This window comes from Thermobia domestica, chromosome 2 (genome assembly GCF_964235325.1).
Source record: "Thermobia domestica chromosome 2, izTheDome1.hap1.1, whole genome shotgun sequence".
NCBI lineage: Eukaryota > Metazoa > Arthropoda > Insecta > Zygentoma > Lepismatidae > Thermobia > Thermobia domestica.
Genome location: NC_137455.1, coordinates 259,689,739 through 259,716,126, shown reverse-complemented (window position 1 = coordinate 259,716,126; position 26,388 = coordinate 259,689,739). Strand labels below are relative to the sequence as shown.

At 34.7% G+C, this 26,388-nt stretch overlaps 1 protein-coding gene across 1 annotated transcript in view; it reads left to right on the top strand.

Annotated features, from left to right (window-relative positions):
• Window positions 1-26,388, top strand: part of LOC145679405 (uncharacterized) — a 68,517-nt gene that overhangs the window by 7,663 nt on the left and 34,466 nt on the right. Inside the window, exons 3-5 of the mRNA XM_081749987.1 lie at window positions 2,745-2,869; window positions 12,614-12,745; window positions 17,664-17,786. Coding sequence (XP_081606113.1) covers window positions 2,745-2,869; window positions 12,614-12,745; window positions 17,664-17,786 — 380 coding nt within the window. The remainder of the gene's footprint in view (window positions 1-2,744; window positions 2,870-12,613; window positions 12,746-17,663; window positions 17,787-26,388) is intronic.

Below are 26,388 nucleotides of genomic sequence, written 5' to 3'. Positions count from 1 at the left end.
TTAATAATGCATATTCTTCAAAATTGGAGCTTCATCGGCATAAAGTACTTTAATCTTTCATTCATTCATTTCACAATCACCAAATGCAGCTCAGAGGCAATTTTACACTGGACATCTAACAACAACAATAACAATAACAATGGAAAGGATTTTGGAAGGTATCGGCCAGGGCCTGTTTTGGTCATTTCACAATCACCAAATGCAGCTCAGAGGCAATTTTACACTGGACATCTAACAACAACAATAACAATAACAATGGAAAGGATTTTGGAAGGTATCGGCCAGGGCCTGTTTTGGTAGGTACCATCCCGTCATTTGCCTGGTACGACTAAGGAAAACCCTAGAAAACTCCAGCCAGGATGGTCGGCAGCGGGAATTGAACCCACGACTTTCCGAATGCGAAGCCAACGCTCTTCCACAACAAAAGTTCCTGCCGCTTCCTAAAAATTTGAAAAGAGAAAAACGCCAGGTCAAGGCCACACTCCATCCCGATACAGGGAAAGAACTTCGTCAAAGAAATATCGACGAGTTATTGCAACAAATAAGTACTTCGAGAAAAAGAGAATTAGACGAATGGACAAACATGAAAATGTAACAATGTACATGTTCTTGCGTGCTTCTAAAGTACGCTCCGACTACGTCCGTGGAAATAGATTTTTTTTTTTTTTTTTTAATACGATGAAGGATATAACTATTAGTTAACAACTTGAACTAATATCTCGCTACCATGTGTAACAGCAATTATCGATTCCTTCTGGCGGACTACCAAGATGTACAAAATTGAAATATTATTAATTATTTAACTACTTATTCAAAAGTGACCAATTATTTCTTTCTTCGAACTGTTGCGTCTAAAGTTCTGTAAAACTTAGGATTACTGAGAGAAGTGTTAAATTGCAATAAAAAATTTAATTCGATACATAAGGGGAAAGAATGATGCTTCTTCCTTTCAAAAGAGGCACTCTAGAAACAACGAACAATATTTATAGCCTATCTTATCGGGACACTGCGCATGACTAATTTCAGTTGCTTTCTTTATATCATTTAATATCTATATCCATTATTTTGAGTTAGATTTTTGTGTCTGGTTTACTGTGTATATCATGAAATATAAGTGACTATTTCCCATGTCTTTAATGACTGAACATTCAGCCTTTAGTAATAAGTAATGCAGGGTTGTTGAGAATTAATCTTCTATTAAAAATTTGTTAATAATTATAATAATTACTGCTCAGTTTTAGTGTAAAACGTTTTAATGGACACATTATGTGGTGTAAATTGTATACAATGTTAAAATTACATGTATCCTTTCCTTTCGGCCTCCTTGAATGCCATCTTCTCAGGGTTCGAACGTTGAGTTCCTGGAGCGTTCTCCCTATTTCACTAAAAACTTCGGTATTTGTAATAGTTAATTATAGTTCCTTTTCCAATATTGCAGTTGGAATCACTGAGATACATACGGTTAAATTACTATCATTGTAGCGTATTTATAAGTGTTACAAAATGTTACATACGTAAGATTGTGTATACAAAATGAATATTGTGTTAGCTAGTAATAATAGATAATTACCAGTCATTCCTTTTATTTGATTTAAGGTGGTTTGTTAATCACTATAGTAATAATTGCGTAAACTTGCTAATAGTTCTATAAGTATAAATTTTATTGATTTATATATGTAATTTTATTATTATTATTATTATTATTATTATTATTATTATTATTATTATTATTATTATTATTATTATTATTATTATTATTAGTAGTAGTAGTAGTAGTAGTAGTAGTAGTAGTAGTAGTAGTAGTAGTAATAGTAGTAGTACTAGTAGTATTATTTTTATTAATATTATTAGTATTATTATTATTAAGATTTAAGTTATATTCCTGAAAAAATTGTAAAAGTAACTTGATAGGGTTCCAATTTCTAGTAGCCACAATCATGTCAACTGAAATAGGTAAAGTATGAAGAAATTTAAGATGATGATTAATAAGAATATTCCTTGTTTGTTTTAGCAACTCACACAGCATTGCTTATAATTTTTGTAATCGTCTAGCAACAACTTGAATTAGCTTCTGCAGGAATTGACGAAATTATTGTTGAATGGATCATCCAATTTATCAAGCCATTGTAGTTTGATACGGTAACCCACTCCGACGTCAACCTCACAAAAAATCGCTTATGGCATGAGGTCAGGGCTCCTGGTTAGTTATTAATGTAAGTCTTGATAGTTGAATAGCATACTGAAAATTTTCTGTCGAACTGCAGAATGAGAAAGAATCCATTTACGGTACATTATGATGAGGCTGTCAAAATTGTCTGAAGTGTACACAAAGGTCAGAAGGGTATCGTGCAACATAATTAATTAACAAGATATGTTCATTATATTACGAATAAAGACTGAGCCTACAGCGTTGTTGAATGTGAGCTTTTAGCGATGTTCCATTGTTTTAAGAGTGGTAGTAGCATTTCTTTCTCAACAGTGGCTCGTAAAGTCTATTACTGAAAGGATCATTATACATTTTGTTTCATGAAAATACAGTGATGTTTATAAAATAACAATAATTTTCATTAGGGAGTTAATTCTCAAGCATCTTGAATGTATAATTTTATAATTTTAATCAATATGTAGTTTTATGAATATATAATTTTGCGAAATATATTCCGTAAAAATAAGGTAAAGCTGACATGTTTCGGTGTATCTTCTTTTCTTACTACTACTTATAACTGTTGTATGAAAATTTCCAGTTCAAATGGATCGGTTGAGTCTAAAGACTGGGTAACGTCAGAAATCACTGAGAGGCTGAGTGAAAACATCGTTTCTTCAAAATTAGTGAAATACCAGCTGTCAGGAATTATAAGTGATCCCTTCGGTATGTATTATTTTTAAAATAAATGCATTCATATAAACCTTATGTAGTATAATAATGTAGATAGTAGTAAAATCGTGAGTAATTGTTTTAATAGCAATTTACCACCTCGTAACTTGGAAAACTGATCTTATATTTTTAACATTTTTAAAAGGAAATTTGAATATTACATTTAAGAGTTTATATATATATAACTTGACAGCTCTTACGAACAAATATTTGATAAATTTACAGATAGTAATAAATTATTCTATAGTAAATTATCAGAAATAGGAAGATTGAAGGTTTTTATATGCTATATCATCTCTGCCAAGATATGCTCTTTTAGAGCTATTGGAAATAATTCCTTGTATTAAAGGAGTAATAATTGACGTGTGCAAACGAATGTCTATATAATGAAGACATAATTACTGAGCCAGTAGCAAAGCCTCTGATCAACGGGAGATGCAGCAATGACAAAAAATATATATATATATATATATATATATATATATATTTTAGAGACCAGTTAGAATGTACGTAAGAACTGAACCATCAATTAAAATGTACATATATTTGTGCGAAATTAGTTTTAAAAAATGCAAGAAACAGCTAGCAATATTCAAAGGATTTACTAAGTTGTGGAGCATCTGAAATCCACGTATTCTCTCGCATGCTGAGTTCCCTTTTATCTTCAGTTCTTACAGTTGCTCCCTCATCTCCGACTCTAGCGAATATCGGTTGTGTTCGGTAGCATCCGACTCTTGTCGTCAATCATGCAAACGAAAATTATCCTTAAACGCAAAGCTACGTTTGTGTAGATAGTTCACCCTTTCTTATCGCTGTCTTGTTAATGGTTACTAATTGTTAACGACAGAGTCATTAGTGTTACAATAAGTGTACTTGATAAATATTTATAGTAAATAAAATTACTATGAGAAATCCGGAAAAGATGGTTCAGTTGAACAGAAACCCTTTGATTCTCTTATGTTTGAAGAAAAGCTTAAGACGGTTCAAAGTGACGTGACGTATTATTACATATGTTTGAATTATTGCAACGCAAAATTTGCGTTTCAGTTTGCAAAAATCGACATGATAATTACTAGTTATAATTACTTATAGTTTCGGTGTAATTGCAGATTTGCATACTCGTTATTTATTTAGACTCCATCCCTACCCTACACTACTAAGTTTCACAGCTAAAGTTAAGACCCTATTCTATATACCAAGTATTTTACCAGTTTTAATCATGAATTTCACAATGGACGTCGTGTTATTAAGCGTTTAGCAAAACACTGTTTTCAAGTGTCCTTGACTTTTGATTTTTACTATTTTTTTTTCTTCCTTTGGGTGGATTTGAATTCGCGATTCGCTCCATGTATAACACGTGTGCATTTTCACGGGGCGATAAGTTTGGGGTGAGGCGGCAAAAAATCGCCTTACAATATACAAATATCGGAATATATGAAATATATTATTTTAAACAGCGTGCCCATCCACTCATGAAAACCGTCAATAAGCCATAAATTTCGTATACCGTTAAAAAAGCTGGAATAGGTCGTGAGTTTCGTTAGCAAACATTGGAAATCTAGAAAAGTTTCAAATAAATAGAAAGAAGTTACCAGAACAAAATAAAAGTGGACTTTTTAAAAACTTTATTTTCCTGTTTCTTGTAAGTACAGTTGACATCGTAAGGTTAACGAGGCCAAGTTTAATTATTCCATTGCAACACCGCGCCACGCCTTAGCTCCAACCCATGCACCAGGCTGTTTATGTTGTCGTTATGTGGTCAGTTAAGGTTATTTATATAAATTTTTCGACCGTGAAATTGCAAATTTTAGGACCGTGTAAACCGTGAATTCGATTATTTAGTTTGAGTGGGATCTTTTGCTTGAATCTGACTTCATGGTAATGCTAGTTAAATTTACTATGTAAGGACGAGTGTTCGCTCTTACTTTTTTTTTTTATTTTTTGAATAAATTAAAGGATTAATGTAAATGTATAAAATCATTTTTATTAATATAGGTAAGTCTGGCCAGACCTATATTTAATTACATATATACATATTTATGTGTTAGGTATTTCAAAATTTTATCTTGAATATTGTTTCCTACATGTATGTGCATATATGCTAAACTGTATTTTTTTTTCTTGCTTTTTTCAGCTTCGTTTAACGTACAACTTTCAAATTTTTTCTGTATAGTTTTTCTTATAGTGAATCGATGAAAATTTCCAGAGGTTTGGGACGGTTATTCAAATTCAAAATATTTTTTGCGGATTTTAAAAGTGAAAATAAAAATAAGAAAAATTAAAACGAGAATGGTTCCAAACCATATAAAAGAGAAGCTTCTCAGTGCATTCGTGCCTGTTCCTGTTAGAGCCGTTCATTGTTGTTGAAAGTGCTGCTTCGCCTTTGATTTTTTTTTTTTTTAAATATTTAACTTTCCTATCTTGTAGAGATCAGTCTGAGTGATGACCGAAGACAAAGAATGAATGATTTCTCAGGAGCGTGAGTGATGACTTTAGATTTTTTCCTGTTTATTATTATTATTATTATTATTAGGAGCTAATTATTGACTAACCTAGAGCAAGGAATGAATGATTTCCTTGGGTGTGAATGATGAGCAAGTTAGTTAACATTTTTTAGTTTAGCTAGGGATAAGCTTGAATGATAGCCTATTGAGATAAGTGATTCCCATTATCTTCTAGATAAGAGAAAGTAGGTTATGTACATTTTATTTTTTAACCAGAGAGGCAGAAGTACTTTCTAAGGTTTCTCTTAGATCATTTTTTTTAGGCCAGAGAAGCCTGAGTGCTGATTCCTTTAGAGAAAGAGAAGTGGTGTCCATAGACAACAGGGTACTCTAAATTTTGTTGACGGAAAGTTGTAGTCAGGCTTACCCGATAGAGATAGGCGTCAGACAAAGCTGTGACGGAGTGACGGATCAGTAGAGTCTGGCTGAATAAATTTGTAGTTGCCTGTTGGAATGAGTGATGATCAGCAGCTTTAAGGAATAGGACTTTGAAGTGAAAGAGCTCCAGGATTTTTTCCTTTTTTCTTTCTTTTTCTTTCTTTCTTTTCATTTTTTTTATTTTAAAGGAATTTCGTCGAATCACTTTTTTTATTATTATTATTCCCGAATAAATATTATATTTATCCTGATAAGACTTTAAGTTCCATTTGAGAATAAGAAAGCCTTTGATAGTTCAGGTATTTTTATATTTGTTTGTGGTTAATTTTGATTGGCTTCACCGTAAACGATCCAAAACAGTTTTTGAAGGAGTGAACCACAACAACTTATCTGACACGTCTACTTGCGTACTGCATTTAAAATTTATGTTTACGTCGCATTAGTTTACGGTTGCGTAGACAGTCTTAATGTCATATAACGCGATGCGACACTACGAAGCAGGTCAGTTGTAGACGTGAGCAAGTGAATTTCTAATTCAATTCTTCACATGATCTTTACTCAAGTTTGAAAAGAACTGTCACTGTCATGGTATTTTCATTCCTTTGTTTCAGAATTGCTGTCACAGATATGTGGAAGTGGATAATTGAAATAGCAAAATAATTTGTTGACTAATTGTTTGTGCTGAAAGTATGTGAAGTGATTGTGATCAATGTCACTGTGTTTCATAACACATTTGATACAAATATTGTGAAAGGGAGGAAAACATATCTCTCCCTTTCATAACATGATCTGTAATAGCAATCCTGACACAAAGGAATGAAAATAACATGTGTCAATGTAGCCAACATAAATATAGAAACATCCATACTGACTAACAAGAATAATGACCTGTATTAAGTACTGTTTGGAAACATAATACCTCTTTAAATAACTCAAAAGGTGGATAATTCTGTAAATTCAAATTAATACATCAAGAAACAAATGAAAGTGAATATAAATTCCTTTGATGCTGCAGGTAAATAGCTCCAGGCAAATGGTTATCGATCTCAACCCAGATATTCACATGGTCAATATCGTGCAATGCTTGGTTTATGTTGAATTTTGAATCGGTCCCATTGAGTGCCCAAAATGCAACTTTGTGGTGTTTTAGTACACATATGAGACTACAATCTGGACAATTTTGAACAAATTCAGAGGAACATTTCTATGCCAAATTCAAAATTCAAATCTTAATTTGAATTTTTGAAGTGTTATTTTTTATTTTACAGGTTTTTTCAATAAAGTACAACTTGCAGAGCAATCTTTAAGCTTTCCAATGGTGTTTGTTTCAATTCTCTAGTGCAGATATTGACCATTATATGACAATTTTTTATAATCACTGTAACTGAAAAAATGCCGTTTTTTGACATTTTTGAGCACCCTGTATGGGGACACTTTCAGGAGGAGAGAGGTAATATTTGGGATTTTTTCATCTTCCACTGTAATAAAGCTGTGCACCAATTTTTACAAAAATCTAAGATCGTCAGGTCAGATTTTGCCATTTCATTGGTTGATTTCACATGGAATGTCTCCTATACAACGTAATAATATTCGTATTACTAAATTGTATCGGCATTAGGAATACGATTAGAATCAGTCTTTGTGTCAATTTCCCAGAATGTTCTGGCCCAAACTCTGAACTGTCCAGTGGTTATATGGTCGGCTTTGGTGGAAGCTCCGAATCATCGTTAAGCCTAAAAGAGACATCCAGAATAAGAGGTCGAACCCAGGACACTCATAAATGTGTCATAATGTGTCTTCCAAAAAAGGGGACAGTGGATCGAACCCCGTCCTGTCATAAAACGCCTAAGCTCTCTGAGGGAGCTACAGGACACGAACCCACTATATAGTCATAGTTTTTAGCATTCCACGTACAACAATAATCCTTCTTACCATTTCTAAGAATTTCATTGACTTTCCATTTTCTTGTGCTCTTTGTTTACAAATAATACTGTGTTTGTCAAATTTGATTCCACTTAAGAAGTGCGTTTTTTTTCTTTCGTCCATTCTACTCTTCTGTTTCTTTTTCTTAGTTGCTATTTTCTTTCGTTTTTCCTACCATACTTTCGACCTTGGTTATTTGTGATTAAAGTCGTCCGTCGTCAGTAACACCAAAACTAAGAGGAGCTGATAAACGAAATTGGTGTTCCACACCAACTTCCACCATTATCAACATAAGGGACTTTAGTTATTATAGCAAAGGAATATTTACATCGTTTAGTTATAAAGAAAGGACATGTTTGAATTAAAGAAAATCAAGAGGGGGGGAATAAGTAGCCCGGAAAATTAGGTAGGTCAAGAGGATGCTTCCTTTTTTCTTCTATGAATAGAATAAAAGGTTAGAGCTAAATTTTTGTGTGTATCATATCACATAATATTCTCCAGTCTGCAATTCTTCTCATTAGAAGTGCAATCAGTATATTTCAGCTCCAACTTGTCTCAACATTTTCTTTCAGGTAACATCGGACACAGATAAAGCTCAATATTTCCATTTTTTTTTTTCTAAAATGAAATCAGTTAAGTTGAAATGAGATTAGAAATATTCAACGTGTGTTTGCATAAGTATAATTTCAGATTATTTGTCGGGGGGGGGGGGGGGTGAAGGTTAGATCCTCCACCGACATACGAGTTTCACGTTTTTTCCTAGTATATTATTATACGATTGATTAAAATATATTTAATTCTCAAATTCAGGTGGGCAATTGCTCCCCTACTTCCCCGTGTAGCGCATAGCCCTCCCCGAAACAAAATCCAAAATATGCCACTTCTGTTAGTATATATGAAATTTGCATATTAAAGAATTATCTGAATTCCATTCATTCTAGCTTTGGAACTACATTAACTTAAATAAAAGTAAAGTTGACCAAAGCAAATCCTTAAATAGTTTTACAGTTTCGGAAGGTATCATTGCCTTCATCACATTAATGTGCCTGATGAAGGCCTTCCTGAATCTGTAAGACTATTATTCATTAAAAGTGACTTACACCCTGGTCAGATTTTACTTTTATATAAGGTAAAGAAATATATACTTATTATTTGCAAAATTATAATACTGTGACTTTTATTACTGAATAATTGAATTAATTTTAATTGATATATGACGTTATAATAATTTTGATCTCCTGCGAACTGCTGATTGCTTCAGTTATGTAGATTTTAGTTGTTAGTTGGAGAGGGTCCAATCAAATAGGTCTTGTAGGCAATGGCGTCGAAACTGGTTGTACAATCTCCCTCCGCAGAACAAACCATATGAGAATCGAGTTTCATAACTTTAGAGGGCCTTTGAGTCTCGGGGATCCCCTCATCGCAGGGTCTGCTAGGCTGTTACCGCCGCCACTGAATATAGGTTTATAGTGTGTAATAAAGTGACAAAATATTCTAGTGTTTTGTCTTTCCATATTATGCACATCACAGTGGTGCAGTGATCTCCAATTAAAACATTTTTGTGACAAACTACAATTAATAGGAACAAATATTTTAACCTTGCAGCATGTTAAGGAAAAGTAATATCAAATGTCGCGTATTAAAAAAGGAGGTCTGAAAAAGAACGGGAAGGAAACGTAACACACAATAATACAATACGTAAAACTACCGAAAATGAAGTCATGATAAGTGCTTCTAATAGTGTACCTAGCAATTTCAAAATCAATACCGTACAAATACCAGTGATGGCAAACATATATTGTTGTTTTTACAAACCCACAAAAATTAAATAACGTATTTGAAATATATACTGATCTGGCACAGTGAAATTTATCTTTAAATGATACAAAAATATTGGAAATAGTACATAAATATCGACCGGAAAGACCACGAGCTAATTTTCCACGCTCTCTTAATGGTAGAAAATTTTCATTAAACCTTTAACATGTGAAATAAAATTTATTATTATTTAGTGAATTGTGTATTTTGATTAACGCTACTAAATTTACGATAGAGTTGCATACTTAATATCATGGTTTTCTATGGAAGGAGAGCTATTTGTTACACTGGGTGGCAAGTTGTCTAGGGGTAGCCCTGGGTGGATTATGTAATTTTAACTAGATTTACAAAAACGGTCAAAGCCCATGGAAAATTAGACAGTCATTCTGATGCGTTGTAGATTGGGTCCACCTTACGTTCCAGTCTTTGGACAATTCATAGATTGCAATACAACGCAAGATGGAGCAAGCAATTATATACTGAAACACAAATTCTGCAGTAGGTAGACGCAAACCAATACTTAATGGGGTTATTGTATAATTTTAGAAAACAAAAGGTGGACAAAGGCCTGAATAACAAATGAGAAAGTTAACAGCACGTGGTAGATCAAAAAGTGAGAAAGAGATAGATCTCTTAATAGATAAAGTAAGAGAGAAGTCTTAAAATGTTTCATCGATGTAACATGTTTCCTTGGTGACCAAAGAGCTTCATTTCATGTCGACGATTAATGGTATGACTCTTTAAATACATGGAATTACATAGATACTGAATCTTTTAGAATTGTAGAATCCTGTATGACAAGAACTTGCATTTAGATGTGAAAGGATATGCAGCGATATACAAAATGGTATAATTCGAAAAATTAGTGAAACATTTTTTAAAGAAATTGAAAAAACAGATTTTGTTTCAGTTATGTTAGATGAAACATCGCATGTTAGAAGAAAAAAAAAAGTTGTCGCAGTTAGGGTATGTCCATAAGGAGGAGAGTTGTGGTAAAGAGCGAGAACTTCAAAATTAATTAGATCTATATTTCTTTGTAATCTACTTAAACCAATTTGTTGTATTTACAAAGTGAATACAAATTAGTCAGGGCTGATGTCCACATTAACCTTCCATCAATCAATCAATTTTTTCCTGTCTTTAGGTTTATTGAACCTATCGTAGCGAGCTTCTACCATTCGACTCTTCCGGCACTTGTGTGTTGTCTGTACCACGATATCTCAAGTTTGTGGAATCCTATTTTTAATGAACTTCTACGTACCTTCTTATAACTTACCTCAATAATTCTATTGTTTGAGGTTACAATAAATCAAGAATAAGGCAGAAGAGGGAGTAATGTTGCAATTTTGCATATATACGCACAAAATATTTTTACTGTATAACTACGTGAAAATTATTCGATTTAGATAAAACATAGTGTATTTTGTATAGAACATTCGAACTATTTTCATTGTTTGCCATTGAAATCGGTGAAGGATAAGCGTCTAAATGGAAATAAATTACCCCGAAGTTACAAGTTTTCTTATTTAAACAATTTTCGTCGAAAAATTTCAACAAAGTCATTCGATCGTGGTCTTCTCAATCATTCCCACAGCTTGGGATTGACGTTTTTAGGAGTAAAAAAATAAATTTACCTCTGCCCCTTTAAAAATACATTCCACGTTAATTTTTGTAAAAAAAAAAAGTTATGTTGGTGGAACATTGTATATACAGAGTGTTTCAAAACAATACTGACAACGTTTGGGAGATGATTCTCGACACCAAGATAAGACGAAAAGTATAGTCCAACCTGGGTGCACAAATACTTCTTTTCGCAGTTATACGCTGCCGAAAACATGAAGAAAATGAAATTTAAAGGTTCATAGCTTCAATACTGTGGGACCTACCACAGTCGGGTCAAGACTTGGGTTAGGAACTAGTATGTGCCCTATCCATGTTTCAGAATCCTACGGTACTTTCGCAACAATTTTTATAGAGGTAGTTAGTGAGTACTTCAAATTATATGCCCGTAGCCAAACTCCATCTATAAAAATTGTTGCGTCAGTACCTTAGAGTTCTGGAACATGGATTTTTTTAGATAGGGCACTTATTAGTTCCTAAGTGAAATCTTGACCCGACTACGGTAGGGCCCATAGTTTTGGAGCTATGAACCTTTAAAGTTTAGTTTCTCATGTTTTCGGCAGCCTATAATTCCGTAAGGAAGAATTTGTGCACCCAAGTTGGTCTATACTTTTCGTCTTACCTTTGTGCCAGGAATCACCTTCGAAACGTTGTTGGTGTTGTTTTGAAACACCCTGTATATTTTTTCTGAGATTTCCCAATCATTCCTCCTCTTGGGGTTAAAATCAGTCAATGATAAGGGAGTGCATTACTCCTTTCCTTGAACAAAATGTGTTTCGCGGAATCGTAGAAATGATTCAAGTTCTACGAAAGATAGTGAAACTCGTAAAAGGTAAGGCGATGTAAATTTTAATTTAAACAAATCCTCTTGCTTCAACAATCTCCAGAATTACTAATGGTATAGTATTTAGCTCCTAATTTGAAAGGGAAATGACCTTGCCACTGCCGTGGATAAGTGTCATGACGTCCTATTCCCCCATTCAAGGGCAAATGTTGCGATAAACTAAGCGAAATGATACGCCTCGCTACTGCTCAATTCATGTATGTGTGTGTTTGTGTGTGTGTGATTCTAATTTTCTATCCCTCTACTCCAGCTCGTTTCCAGTTTACCATAATTGTTTGTAAATAAATAAACAAATAAAATCAAAATGAAAATAAATAAATAAAACTGTTTTACTGGCGTATTGGACCCGTTAGTAATTCTAAACAAATGAAGTAGGTTCTCTCTTCTTCGATCAGAACTCTTAGACATGATATTCAGTAAATAAATCGTAAAGTTTTCATATCTTCCTATTAAAAATAAATAAAATAAAGTTTATGAAATAATTCCTTATTCCTTTGCAAGTAAAGCGAAATATGGAAGTACGCGGCTTTTATACAGGGTTCTTGTTAAATTCATTTAAATACAAACAAAAATTTTGATGTATACTGTTAACTATAAAATATTCTTGTAATAAATTTAAGTTTACTTTCTTTTTTTCTTTTATATTTGTAGAAGTTTTGCCAAAATACATTAGTGAGGAATTTTCCTTTGGATTTCCTGCAAATTGGAAACAACTCGTAAGAAAGTGGCAAGAAGAAAGAAAAGATGTTTCACAATCTCCAAACTCGCAGATCAATGAATGTGGTAAGTGTGAAATTTTAAAATCAGTAGTAGAAGTTCGTTTGTAATTATGTAGTGGGTGACACATGATCAAACATTAACTGTAAAACTACGATTGTAATATATGTATCTTGACTTTAAATTATGGGAACTCTTGATAGAAATTTGTATCTTGATAGACAAAGTCGGATTTTCTGTTGATGTTTTAACTGATAGGACATTTTGAGCCAATAATACCACCAATTCATTCGCAATCATTCATTTTCATTACTCATCCGTTTTATTTTTAAGTTACAGAGTATAGTTATAGAACGTAAAACTGTAAAAAGAAGCGGTGATAGATGTCTATTCCTGTAGAGTTGGAAATGGGATCTGTTTTTTCTTGGATCTCTCCCGCACTGCGGAAGGCGCTGCTGCAAGCAATAATTCAAAATGTTAAAACTAAAGTATGTGGCATTTATTAAAAAATTCTTTTTTGTTATTACCTGTTGTAGACCAAGATTTTTATTTTATTCCCTTTTTCACTTGTAATTTCCATATAATACATTTTCAGCCTAAAATGAAAGTTTAAAAAGGTAACTTAATTAAGCTAATATAACTGTTAAGCATAACATTATCAAGAAAAATAATCATTAAACACGTCTTTCAGTGTGTTGTGCAGACACGCTTTGTAATTTAGCGTATTTCTCGTTCGATTATTATCAAGTCTTTTGCACATAATTGAACTACTGTATCTCCAGGTGTTCCATGGCCTTACTCGCAGAACGTTAAAGCAACACTTAGCAGCTCAAACAGATGAAACAGATCAAATGTGGTGGTACTTGAGTTACACTATTATATAAAAGAATAAAAGTGAGTGACTGATTATCTGCCAGGCCATACTACTGTAGATATACCGTGAAATTCGAAGAGAGAATGCATTTTGTCACGAAGGATAAGGAAAGATTTTGGGAAATAGTGCTTATCCTGACGGAGATAATGGAAGATTTAAAAGTTTTTGTAAGAATAGTGTATCTTGCGAACAGGTTCCGTTCTGGAATGTAGTCACAAGTCACGTGCCTTCCCAATTAATACGAAGAAAAAATAATTAAGAAAAAATTGATTTATGATTTAGATTCTTGGGGTTTCGGCATCTATGGCCATTTAGCCCGTCACGTATGAGGGATGACTTCCCTCGGCGAGCACATTATCTAGCGAAAGGAAAGGAAGAAAGGAAGCGGCTTGGGACCTATAAGGTAGGTATCACCCCAGCATTTGCCTGGTGGGAATGAGGAAAACCCAGGAAACCCTCATTCAGGATGGCTGGTTTGAAAAAGCTTTTTACACTTTTTCGACCGAGTGCCTCCGGCGGGAATCGAATCCGGGACCGCTCTCAAGGAAGGCGAGAGCGTTAGCGACTACGCTACGCGAGGCATCTAAGGAAAATTGAGATTTTTTCCTGTATACGAATGAGGAAAGACCGGCTCTCAATCAAAAATACGGTGATACATGTATCAGTGTTTCGAAAAATTCCGCTCCTAAGAGGGAAATGAGGGGACATTTTCGTATTATCCAAGTTTTCCTTTTGTTAAAATTTATTTAGAAAGTGCCGAATGCAAGGATTCTCCTAAGTTGGAGACATTAAATTCAGTACTTAAACTCTAATTAAAATTAAGAGAGTATGTGTTCCACTATTTTCGAAAATTCCGTTTCTAAGGTGAAAAAAGAGGTAATTTCTACAGTATCCAAATTCCCCTTTATTCATTCTGAAAGTATACAATGTGAGGATTTGCTTAAGATGGAGGTGTGAAATTCGGTGTATAAGTTCTAAATTGAGAGTAAGAAAACACAGCCTTTTCGAAAATTCCTCTGGTTAGAACTAAAGATTGTTTCTAAAATACTAAACTTTCCGTTTATTATTATTATTATTATTATTATTATTATTATTATTGTTATTATTATTATTATTATTATTATTATTATTATTATTATTATTATTATTATTATTATTATTATTATTATTATTATTATTATTATTATTATTAAGGAAATGCTCAATGTGAGGATTTGCGTAATGTTGAAGTGTGAAATTTGGAAAATAAACTCTTAATTAAAAATAAGGGAACACGTGCTTCAACGTTTTAGAAAATACTGCTCGTAAACGGGGAAAGGGGTAATTTCTATAATATTCAAGTTGTTCCATATTTATACCTATTTCGAACATGTGTTTCCATGTTTACGAGAATTCTGCTTCTGAAGAGAGAAAGGGGGACAATTTCTATAAAATTCAAATTTATGGGTGTATATTTATTACTGTACATGCGATTCTTCCCTCGCGAGGAAGGGAACTTTTGCTAATTGTGTAATAAAGTATATATACAGGGTGTTTCAAAACAACACCGACAACATTTGGGATGTGATTCCTGACACCAAGATAAGACAAAAAGTATGGACCAACCTGGGTGCACAAATGCTTACTTTCGGAGTTATAGGCTGCCGAAAACATGAAAAACTGAACATTTAAAGGTCCATACCTCCAAAACTATAGAACCTGCCGTAGTCAGGTCGACTTCACTTAGGAACTAGTATGTGTCCTATCCAAGTTTCAGAATCCTGCGGTACTTTTGCAACACTTGTTTGGAGGTAGTTGGTGAGTACTTCAAATTATATGCCAGTAACCATCTCCCTTTGCAAAATTTGTTGCGTGAGTACCCTAGGATTCTGAAACATTTATTTTTGGGTAGTGCACATATTAGTTCTAAGTAAAGTCTTGACCCGACTAAGCTAAGTCTTGACCTGTCTTGACCCGACTTTGGAGCTATGAGCATTTAAAGTTCATTTTTTCATGTTTCCGGCAGCCTATAACACCGAAAGGAAGCATTTGTGCACCCAGGTTGGTCCATATTTTTTGTCTTATCTTGGTGTCAGGAATCACCTCCCAAACGTTGTCGGTGCTGTTTTGAAACACCCAGAAAATTCGTTGTGATTACTTTTGTCCCATATATTTTGGTCTCCTAATTCAGCTACAACCATCATGGTCAGGGAAACTAAATTCGATGTTTCGAGCTGAAAATACTGACCATGCCTATATTTTCCAAAAGTATATTTCAGCCTTTACACCCACAGGTTCTTTATCCTTAATTATAGTCTACATCTGAAAATTCAGCATACATTGATGTAACCGCAAGAAAATATTATTAAATAAATTAGAAACACCACTATTTACAAACATCATTAACTGAATTGCAGTTTATAATTTCTCAGTTGCTAATTTCAAATTTCCACCTTGACATAAGAGTCCAGAAAAATTGAACTTTGACTTCAAAAATATTCCGACCAAGCTGGACATTAGTCGAGACCTTCACTTCGATGCCCTAAGCATATCATAAAAGTAACGTTAATTGGGGACGTGTTTTTATATTTTATTTTTTTTTTCAAGGGGGAAAGAAAGGGACTTTAGTTTTGTGCATTTATCTTGAAAATTTTAATTTTTTCGAGGAAAATAGTTGAGACAAAGATTGTAATTCATAAAATTTTAAATAAAAAAAAGGTCCTTACACTTAGGTCGTCTTTTTCGTAGAAGCAATCGTTTTAAAGATATAGACTAAATTATGTCTGAACAAAAATAGTGCAGACCACTATAACATTTTTTAACTTGAGACTACAAAATATCTGAAGAAGTAAGCATCAAGTGGAAAAAAAAGTTCGAGATAATAAATTAATATTTTGCAGGGGGAAATGTACCTGTGATAAAATTCACACGTCCCAACTCCCTTGTGGATAAAGTGGGGCTTACTTCGAAAACTTAAATGAGGATCTCCATTGTACTGTAGATTCAGATTCTACGGAAAATAGCTAAAGTTTATTCGAAACTTTTTTTCGATTTGTGATAGATAACGTTGTAATCAGTGAAAGCTGGTGTCATTAAGCTTTCTTCAAATGGGAGCCCTACGTTAAGTTCCAGAAAAAATCAGCGACAAACAGTATAAATGTTTTCTCTAAAACATTTTCTTGACTCGTTGTAGGTGACGTGGGAAACGGTTCTGCATTCGGCGTGAATTGAGACAATTCAAATGTGCCATATGTAGTAGTACGATTAGGTATGTGGTAGACGAATCGTAGTTGTCTACAAAACATTTTATGAACTGCATCTCTCCGTGGTTCACGCACACGATACTTTAGATGCTATGCGTTATTTTTTTATTTGACACTTTTTTCTTTAATTGAGAAAATGTTAATTTGAACTTTGTTAATTTTTTTATATTTTGTTATTTTGGGTTAAGTTCCAAAGTTGGTCGTCTGTTTCTAGCAAAATTTTGAAAATTCACCGGTAAGAAATGAACAATTTGCTTGTTTGTATGCTTAGTAATTGTATAAGGAGAGCGAAAGTTTATTTTCTTATATAAACGATTCTAAATGTGGAACTATTTGGCAAGCGGAGGGAACTACTTGACGCAAGGTTACTTGATAATAGGATTATAGGCATGTAATGAGCATTTGTTTTGTTTACATGGCTGATGATAATCAGGAAAATCTATTAAAAGTAAGTAAAAGTCGTGGCTTAATAAATTTAAAAATAAATTGTAGAAAACACGGTAAGCAAATAACCGTAACGAAACGTGTAGAAATTTATACTTTTTTATGTAACGCTAAGTTAAGTGACCAACATGGCGGCAAGGCTCTAGAACACAGGTCCCCCTTCTCATTTAGTTGTTATGAAGGCAGAAAACAACTTGCCCTGCGGGACTCTAATCCGCCTTCACTCACTAACGCTCGCTCGGCAATAATATGTGAATTAAATATTAAACTTTGGTACACAAAGGAACCAAGCCAAAAACTAGGCGGACGACTAACTTCGGAATAATTGCCGTTATTTTTTTTTAGAAATTTTATTTTATGTGCTGTAGTTTTGTTTAGTTATCGGATATTGATGAATTTCTATTTGTATACTTTTCATATTCAGCTGAGATGTTGGAGTCATGTAAAAGAGGTAGTAGCATCCGGCTGGAAGATCTTTCGAAGAAAGGCTTTTTATCTGTCAGTTCGCGAGGAAGAATTCGTGTTCCTCCTTTAAAATACTGGTTAGGTAGGTATCTCTCAACTAATAAAAGGAAATTTGATAATTGTTGTAACTAAGTATTCTGGCGGCGCGCCTAGGATGTTACATGAAATACGTTCCTAATTTTAATGTTTTCACTTTAAAGTGTATATTGATTTAAAAAAATATATTGATTTTGTAGTATGGAATGAGTTAATCTATTAGTATTACCAAATTACTTTAAATCTAATAAAATAACTATTATTAAATGAAGTTTATTATATTATTATCATTAATTAACGAACGGCAATTAAATATTCTTGTTCTATGTTCCATTTTTTATCACAATGGTTTCTTCAGTAAGGTATTCAAGGAATTTCTTGGTTTGTGAGGGGTGGGAGGTCTTACTGCTTGAGAAGATGTGTATATTAGAAAGGAAAACATCATCACAGAACACTAGAAGAGTACACGATAAGCATGATTATTAACGTACTACTGGATGCATATTAAATATTTAAATAGATAAAAGAATGTTACTATTATCGGTAAAATCTCGATGTTCAACAATAATTTTTCATTGTGATAGATCCTGAAAATTAAATGTAAGAAACCTAAATTTTTGTGAGAATTTTTCATTCTTTCAATTCTGTAAATCACGCGCCAAGTGGGCTTTGTGATGAACAAACATAATCTGTGTGTGTTTTCTGGGGTTCTCCCCACGATTTCATTCATTACCATCACCACTGTCTCACTTAGCCTGAAACATAAACGCGGGACATTAAGTAAAAAAGCAATCTACGGAGGAAAATTGCTCGTGGGCAATAGTTCACAGATTTATCCACAATAATTTCCCACAAATAATTGGTACACTAAAGACATGGACGGAGTTATGAGGGAGCATGGAGGGCATTACCTCCCCTCCCGAACTTTTTGACAAAAAAATAAAAATGCACCTATAAGATGTCCACCTACCAAGACCTCTGAGGCCGACCAAAAGGTCTGCCCCTCTCCCCCAGCAGACAATTCCTAGCTCCGCCTATGACTAAAGATTAGCTGTAAAATTCTTCTAATCAGAAAATTGTCAATAATTCTTAACAAGCTAATGGTATACAAATGTAATGTACACCTTGTCTCAAAAAGGTTGAGCACATTCTTTATTGCTGTTTCGAGGCAAAAATTTTCTAAGTCCAACTTCGGGTATCTTCGGGAAAAAGTAAACCAGGTTCGAACCTCGAAGCCAACCTTCGCAATCGGGAAAAATCTTGCAGATGTGTTTTTCTTCTTTTAAATATAATAAGACTTGTTACCAATTATATATAAAAAAGCAACATTGATTGAAATACTTAATGATACAATATTTCGAAACTGTATTAATGCCAGCACATGCTTGTTTGTCATTTTGCTCTCCATACTTAATGGAATATTTAGATACGTAAACGAATCTTTCCATATGTAAAAGAATGGTGAAAGTTAAGACATAGAACATTATTCTCTCCTGAGTACTAAAATAAAAGTCAAAGTAGAACAAAAACAGCGTTTGCAGTGGATATGAATGTAATTATTATCTTAAATACCGTTATATATCGCTAGAATTATTATTCGTGGAGCGCTTGTGTTAGCTCAGTGGTACGCCCTTGGATTTCAAATCGTAAGTTCGAGGGTTCGATTCCCCTCTGAGTCAATGTTTTTTAATGAAATTCTACAAATTAAGAAAATAATATCATCGCAATGAATAAATTATGTAGTGTATTTATTTGGAGCTATTTGTCATCGGAAGTTACTTCTGAATTTTCTCATTACAGCAAGTGATTTACGCTTTCTGAAAAGTAAAGAGACTATTCGGGTAGAAACACAAATTATTATACAAACTCCAATCTTCGTTACAGACACAAAACTCCCGATCCCCAAAACTATGTAAACAGGAAATTTACGAACACGAAGTCATGTCTAAGAGACTTATTTATACTCGCGAATGAAGGCAGAATAGGATTTCTTTCCAAAGGATTTCAGTTCAATAATCTGCAAGGCTTTTGTATATGGATGTGGTCCCTTTCTCTCCGCCAATATATATAAAGTAAAAGCGATCGATATTAATGTCGAATCCATAGTTCTCGTTGTTGCAGAAATTAATAATTACAACTCCGAAAGCGTTAAAGTCCAAATTTAACTCTCATCGTAAAGCTCCTTTGTGGTTAAGCGTATAGCGTACACGCTTTCGGTGTGGGAGACCCAGATTCGGCCCCCAGCGAGAGCTCATGTAGTTCGCGTTAATTAGTAGGTCTACGTCTCATATAGCCTCACTGCTGACGGGACGTTAAACTCAAAATCAATTCAATTGATTCAAAACCCATTATTATGGCGGGCGATAAAGGATGAAAAATAAAATGTCTCAAGTGACTGAGATTAGTGTCAAATCCATAGTTTGAGTTCGTGACACTGTTACAAACACAATGTCATTTAATGCCACGTTTTGGTATGAGCGACTATGCCTCATGGATTTTGAATATACAGGAGCAACGTCAAAAGCATTGCTCACAAAGCTCTAAATGTTTTGATGTATGTATACGTGTATATTCCAGCGAAACTCCGGAATGTCTGGAGCAACTTTTACCTAACATGGGAGACATATTACTTTCAATCTAAGGAAAAAAATATTGTGGAATTCAGATACCTCAAGGGATTGAAGTTGGGAAGAGTGGCATGTAAAAATAGTGTAAAATGACTGATTGTAGAGTGTTATCCATTGTTTTCTCGGTCGTTGAGATGAGTAGTGAGGCACTCAATGGCGTTATATCCAAAATTATCCCCATCTTTACATGATGAGGGGCTTGGAGATATGATTAATAAAATGTAAAAACTTACTTAAATATTTGTCGAAGTAATAGTTTTCTGGGGTCGCGAAAGCGTTTCTAATAACTTTGGAATGTAGTTTGTAACCACTTCAAGATGGGCTCTTTAATCTTATCAATTTCTCACCTTAAGAAGAAATTACTATCTCAACTAGTATATGTATCAAGCTAGCCTTCGCAATCGAGAAAAAATTGTGTAGATGTATGTTTCGTCTTTTAAATGATATACTAAATGTAAAATCAGAGATTGAGTTGGTCGGTGGGTCAAATGGGTCAAAATTTATGAGTGGGTCAGTGGATCGTAGGTCAGCAAGGCGTGACCCACTGCGAAACACCATCACTGTGACTCACACTGACCCATTGACCCACCAACCCATTCAGCTCAGTGCCTTCTAGATAGCATTTTCTGAACACTGGCAACTTTGTCTACGTTTTACTTTCAAGACCTCCATTTTTCTTCTTTTTTCATTTGGTTGTAATGAAGAAAGAAGTTCAGGCTCTTTTGGATTTTGATATTTCCAGTTGTGGCAATAAGACTTACTGCTTGGCTCTTGAGATGCAGGCTATGAGTTTTTAGAGGAGCTAACTACTGGAAACAATTGGTTTATTACAAATATAACCTCTTAAGTCAGTAGAGAGGATGGCGTGGATAATGGATCAAACTTAATGACGATGTATGTTAGTGGGTCGGAGTTGGTCACAATGGTTCAGAGTTGTTTATAGTTGGTGGTGGGTCAGAGTGGGTCATGGTGGGTGAATGGGTCACGTTGGGTGTTGAGTCATTGTGGGTCACGATGTGTAGTGGGTCAGTATTTTGTGGATCAAGGTTTCATTGACCCACATCATCTCTTGTCAACATTGCACTAAAGAGGAGAGTTTCCGAAGGTGCGCGTCGGCAATTTTCTCAAATTTTGCACATAGATAGTACCCCACCAGAAAGCAATAAATCTCGAAACGGTTCACAGTACCATCTCACAGAACTCGAGATAGAGGGATTTGTTTCATTGGCTAAATTAAGACCTCAATAATTTATCCTTCTACAAGCGAGATTTTCTTCATCGTTTCCGTGGCGAAGTCAGAAGAATATGCGGCAAGTAAACTTAAGGTTGAAGGTTCGCGCCCACCTTGGGATATTTGCTTTTTTTTTCCTAGTGTTTTTTACACTCACCTGAATATAAACAAATCAAGCATATGGGCGATTTAACATATTTTGGGGGAGAAATTTTGTGGTTCGTTGGCGTTTCGTTGAGTTTCTGCCGCTGGTGGTATAATTTTCAAAACCGAAGTGGGTGATCGTAGCTGCAGGATCCCCAACTTTTGGCGAAATGTCGCCAGTTGCGCATCGGTGGTCCACTGACGCTTACGACATGGGGGCTTGTATCTGAAAACTAAGAGAATAAAGAAGCATGGTATCCATGAAGCCCGTTGACACTAATAAAAGTCTGAAACGATGAAACAAATGTCAACACCGGAAAACATGTATTTTATAATTTCAAAGGTACCCCGTGTCGAGGAAAAAGATTTGCCCCAAAGTTCCCCGGTGGGTCTCAGGAGGGGTGCAACTCAAAATTTGAAAATGGTAAGGGGAATCAAGTAGTATGTCATTTAAAAGTATTACTAAAATTTTTTTAAAAAAATGTAAGAGTCCCGAGTCTTTATGCTAACTTGTGCAAAATAGCGAGCGTTCAAGATGGTAATAAATCCTTCATTGAAAACTCTTTGACCACCTCTACAAATGTGAAACTGGGAAACTACCCAGAAGAGGTAAACACTTGTCTTACCATTGCAAAAGTATAATGCACCAAGGTAAAACAAGAAGCGACCCATTATGGGTTTATTACATCACTAATATTAAATTCTACGTTCCACTATTGTGTCTTTAAGCTAAAGGACAGGGTGATTGCGAATTATGAAATTAATGGTAGAATACAGAATTGACCCACAACCAACTATGAACCACTCTGAACCATTGTGACCAACTCCGACCCACCAACATAATCAACTCTGACCCATGATCCACGTCCTTCTCTCCATTGACTAAAGAGGTTACACTTGAAATAAAAAAAGACTGTGAAATTTTCACTTATCGGAGTTTGAATTCCTACCGTCAATCGCTCAAGCACCGCTCTGTTACAATACCGGTGGATCTGACCTTTACGATATACAATGGTAAAGTGTTTCTCATCTTCCAAATTAAGATGAATTTAAATTTATCATATATAATTATTTCTTTCTTGGCTTACATATACATTTCAGTAGAAAACAGGATGAAATTTGAAAGTATCAAATCAAGATAAAGTAGACCAACGTAAGAAGAAAAGAAAGAAAAAACTAGTTTTCCATATAATTAAGCATGCCGTACTAATTTAAAATGCTCATGAAATTAAGCTTGGAATATAAATGTTATGTCTATTTTTCCCTCAACTTTATGGTTTGATTGCCTTATGCTCTGAACGATCCATATATTAAACACCAGCTTCAGCGATTATTATATTAGAAAGCAGTGGGTATAAAATGCAAAGGACTGTAGTTTTCATTCGTCAATTAGTTTCTCAACTAATATTAATCGTTTTCGATAATTTTTATAAATCAACCCACTACCAACTTCCAATATTAGAAAATCCCCCCCCCCCCCCCCGCTCATAAAACACATTTTTAAAAATGCCAGGACACGTTCTGTTTATTTTTAGTAAAGAGTTATATACTGAATTTAACTCTCTAAGTTGAACGGCTTGTAAGATACTCAGTTTTTCGCAAAAATTCGGACACCTACTCCCCACTAAGGATATGTGTTATAATGAAAGTGATATGCGTATGATAACTTCCCAGTTGGGATTGGGGCCTGATTATATACCAAATGTCATTTCATTTGACTTTGCAATTTGACCGTGATAATCACGCAGACATAGTTACTTTCAGTTTTTTATACTAGGTATAATAATTCATATATTACAGGTGATTCAAAATTTTTTTCCAGCAGTTAGCTCCTCTAAAAGCTCACAAGCTGTATCTCAAAATTGAACTCCTATTGCTATTGCCACTCTTACAATTGCAAATATCAAAATCCAAAAATGCCTGAGCTTTTTTCATTAGAAATGGAGATTCAGAAGAAGAAAAATGGAGATATTGAAAGTAAAACGTAGACAAGCTCACCAGTGTTCAGAAGATGCAGTCTACAATGCGCAGAACAGAATGGGACGGTGGGTAGTTGGGGGTCGTTTCGTCCAAAGATATTTCGTCCAAAGGATTTTCGTCCAGAGACATTTAGCCCAAACACATTTGGTCCAGGGACATTTGGTCCAAAGTTCAATTTCTCCAAAGAACATTTTGTCCAAAAGACAATTCGTCCAAAGGACATTTCGTCCAAAAGACATTTGGTCCAAAGGACATTTCGTCCAAAACACAATTGGTTTCAAGAACATTTCGTCCAAAAGCCAATTGGTCCAAAGGACATTTCGTCCAAAAGACAATTGGTCCAAAGAACATTTTGTCCAAAGGATTTTCGTCCAGAGACATTTAGTCCAAACACATTTGGTCCAGGGACATTTCGTCCAAAACACAATTGGTCCAAAGAACATTTCGTCCAAAACACAATTGGTCCAAAAGATATTTGGTCCAAAGAGCATTTCGTCCAAAAGATAATTGGTCCAAGGGACATTTCGTCCGGGGATGTTTAGTTCAAAGCACATTTCGTCCAAGGAACATTTGGTCCGGTAACGCTTGGGGGTCAAGGGTTTGCTTCTATTATAAGAGTAAAAGTGATGCATATAACATTATGACACAAGTAATACCTCCCAAGTGTAACACTCCGATTTTAAAAAAAAAAATTGGCAGGTAGATACTACACACAAAATAAACGAATACGTGTTTTTCTGCGGAAAAGTGGTTTTAGGGGGGGCAAAAGCCCCTACTCAAAATTTTGAAAGTTGACGCCCGAAAGGCAAGAAGAGGTGGACCGAAGTGAACGAAATTGTGCACAGATATTGCAGACGTAAAATGAGGGAATACGTGTTTCGTATTTTCCTGGAAAAAATGGTTACGTGGGGCACAGACCCCTCCAAACCTTTGATCACGAAATATCAAAAGTATTAATAACAGTATGTCAGATGTGTGTAAAGAACATGAAGAATTGCAACGAAACTTTAAGTAGGGACAATACGCAATAAATAAATAAATACTTTTTTTATTTTCTGCGAAAGAACGGTTTTAGGGGGCAAAAGCCCCCATCCAAAAGTTTGAAACTTGAGGCCCGAAAGGTCACAAGAAATGAACCAAAGTGAATGAAATTGTGCAGAGATATTGTAGACATAAAATGAGGGAATACTGGTTTCGTATTTTCCTGAAAAAAAAAAAAAAAAGAAAGAAAAAGGTTTGGGTGGGACACAGACCCCTACAAAACTTTGATCGTGAAACATCAAAAGTGCGAATAACAGTATGTCAGAAGTGCTTAAAGGACATGAAGAATTGGAACGACATATTGTGTAGGGACAATACGCAAAAAATAAACGAATGCGAGTTTATTTTCTGAGGAAAAACGGTTTTAAGGGACAAAATCCCCCACCAAAAATTTTGAAATTTGAGGCCTAAAAGGCAAGAAGAAGTGTACAGAATTGAATGAAACTGTGCACAGATATTGCAGTGGTGCCCCCCCCCCCTCGTGTCCATGACGCACCTCCCGCCAATTGTCTATCCGTAGGTGTTCTTCCATGAAAAAAATCTTTTCGATTAAATTTTTACACCCCCTCAAACATATTTGTAAGAGTTTTACCCCCCCCAAATATTTCAATGACGCAGTTTGCGTCATAACCTCCCCTTGTGGGCACCCCTGGATATTGTAGACGTAAATTGAGGTAATTGGGTTTCGTGTTTTCCTTTAAAAAAAACGGTTGCGTATATCACGGACCTTTTAAACTGTTGATTACGAAATGTCAAAAGTGCAAATAATTATACGTCAGAGGTTCTTAAAGAGTATGGAGAATTGCAACGAAACCTCGTATAGGGACAATTCGCAAAACAATAAACGAAACGTGTTTTAATTTGTGCGGAAAACAGTGTTGGGGCCTAGGCCTTCTCCAAAAAAAAGTAAATATTACCGTAATAGCGCAGGAAGTAGTGGACCAAAGCAAATGAAATTGTGGGTAGACATTTTAGAGACCCTATGTAAAATAAGGTCTTTCGTGTTTCTGAAGTATCCCTATCCGTTTTGCTTTAAATTTGGCACATCAACAGCAAACAGGAAATTAATCGACACGTGTTTTTGTTTATGCGGAAAAACATTGTAAGGGTTAAAGGTGCCTCCTGAAATGCTATAAAATACACTATACTGTTTGTGCATGTTGTTGATCTGCCAAATTTGAAGAAATCAGATGGAGACACTTGTGAAACACGAAAGGCCTTATTTTACGTATCCAATATCTACATACAATTTCATTCACTTCGGTCCACTTCTTCTTGGCTTTCGGGCTTCAACTTTCAAAACTTTGGGTGGGAGTTTTTGCACCCTATAACCCTTTTTTCGCAGAAAATAAAAAACCCGTGTTCATTTATTTTTTACATATTGTCCATACACAAAGTTTCGTTGCAATTCTTCATGTAAATTTAGGCACTTCTGACATACTGTTACTAGCACTTTTGATATTTCATGAGCAAAGGTTTGGAGGGGTCCGCGCCCCACCCAACCATTCTTTCTTGAAAAACACGAAACCTGTATTCCCTCATTTTTCGTCTACAATATTTGTGCACGATTTCATTTATTTCGGTCGACTTCTTCTTGCCTTTCGGGCGACAACTTTCAAAATTTT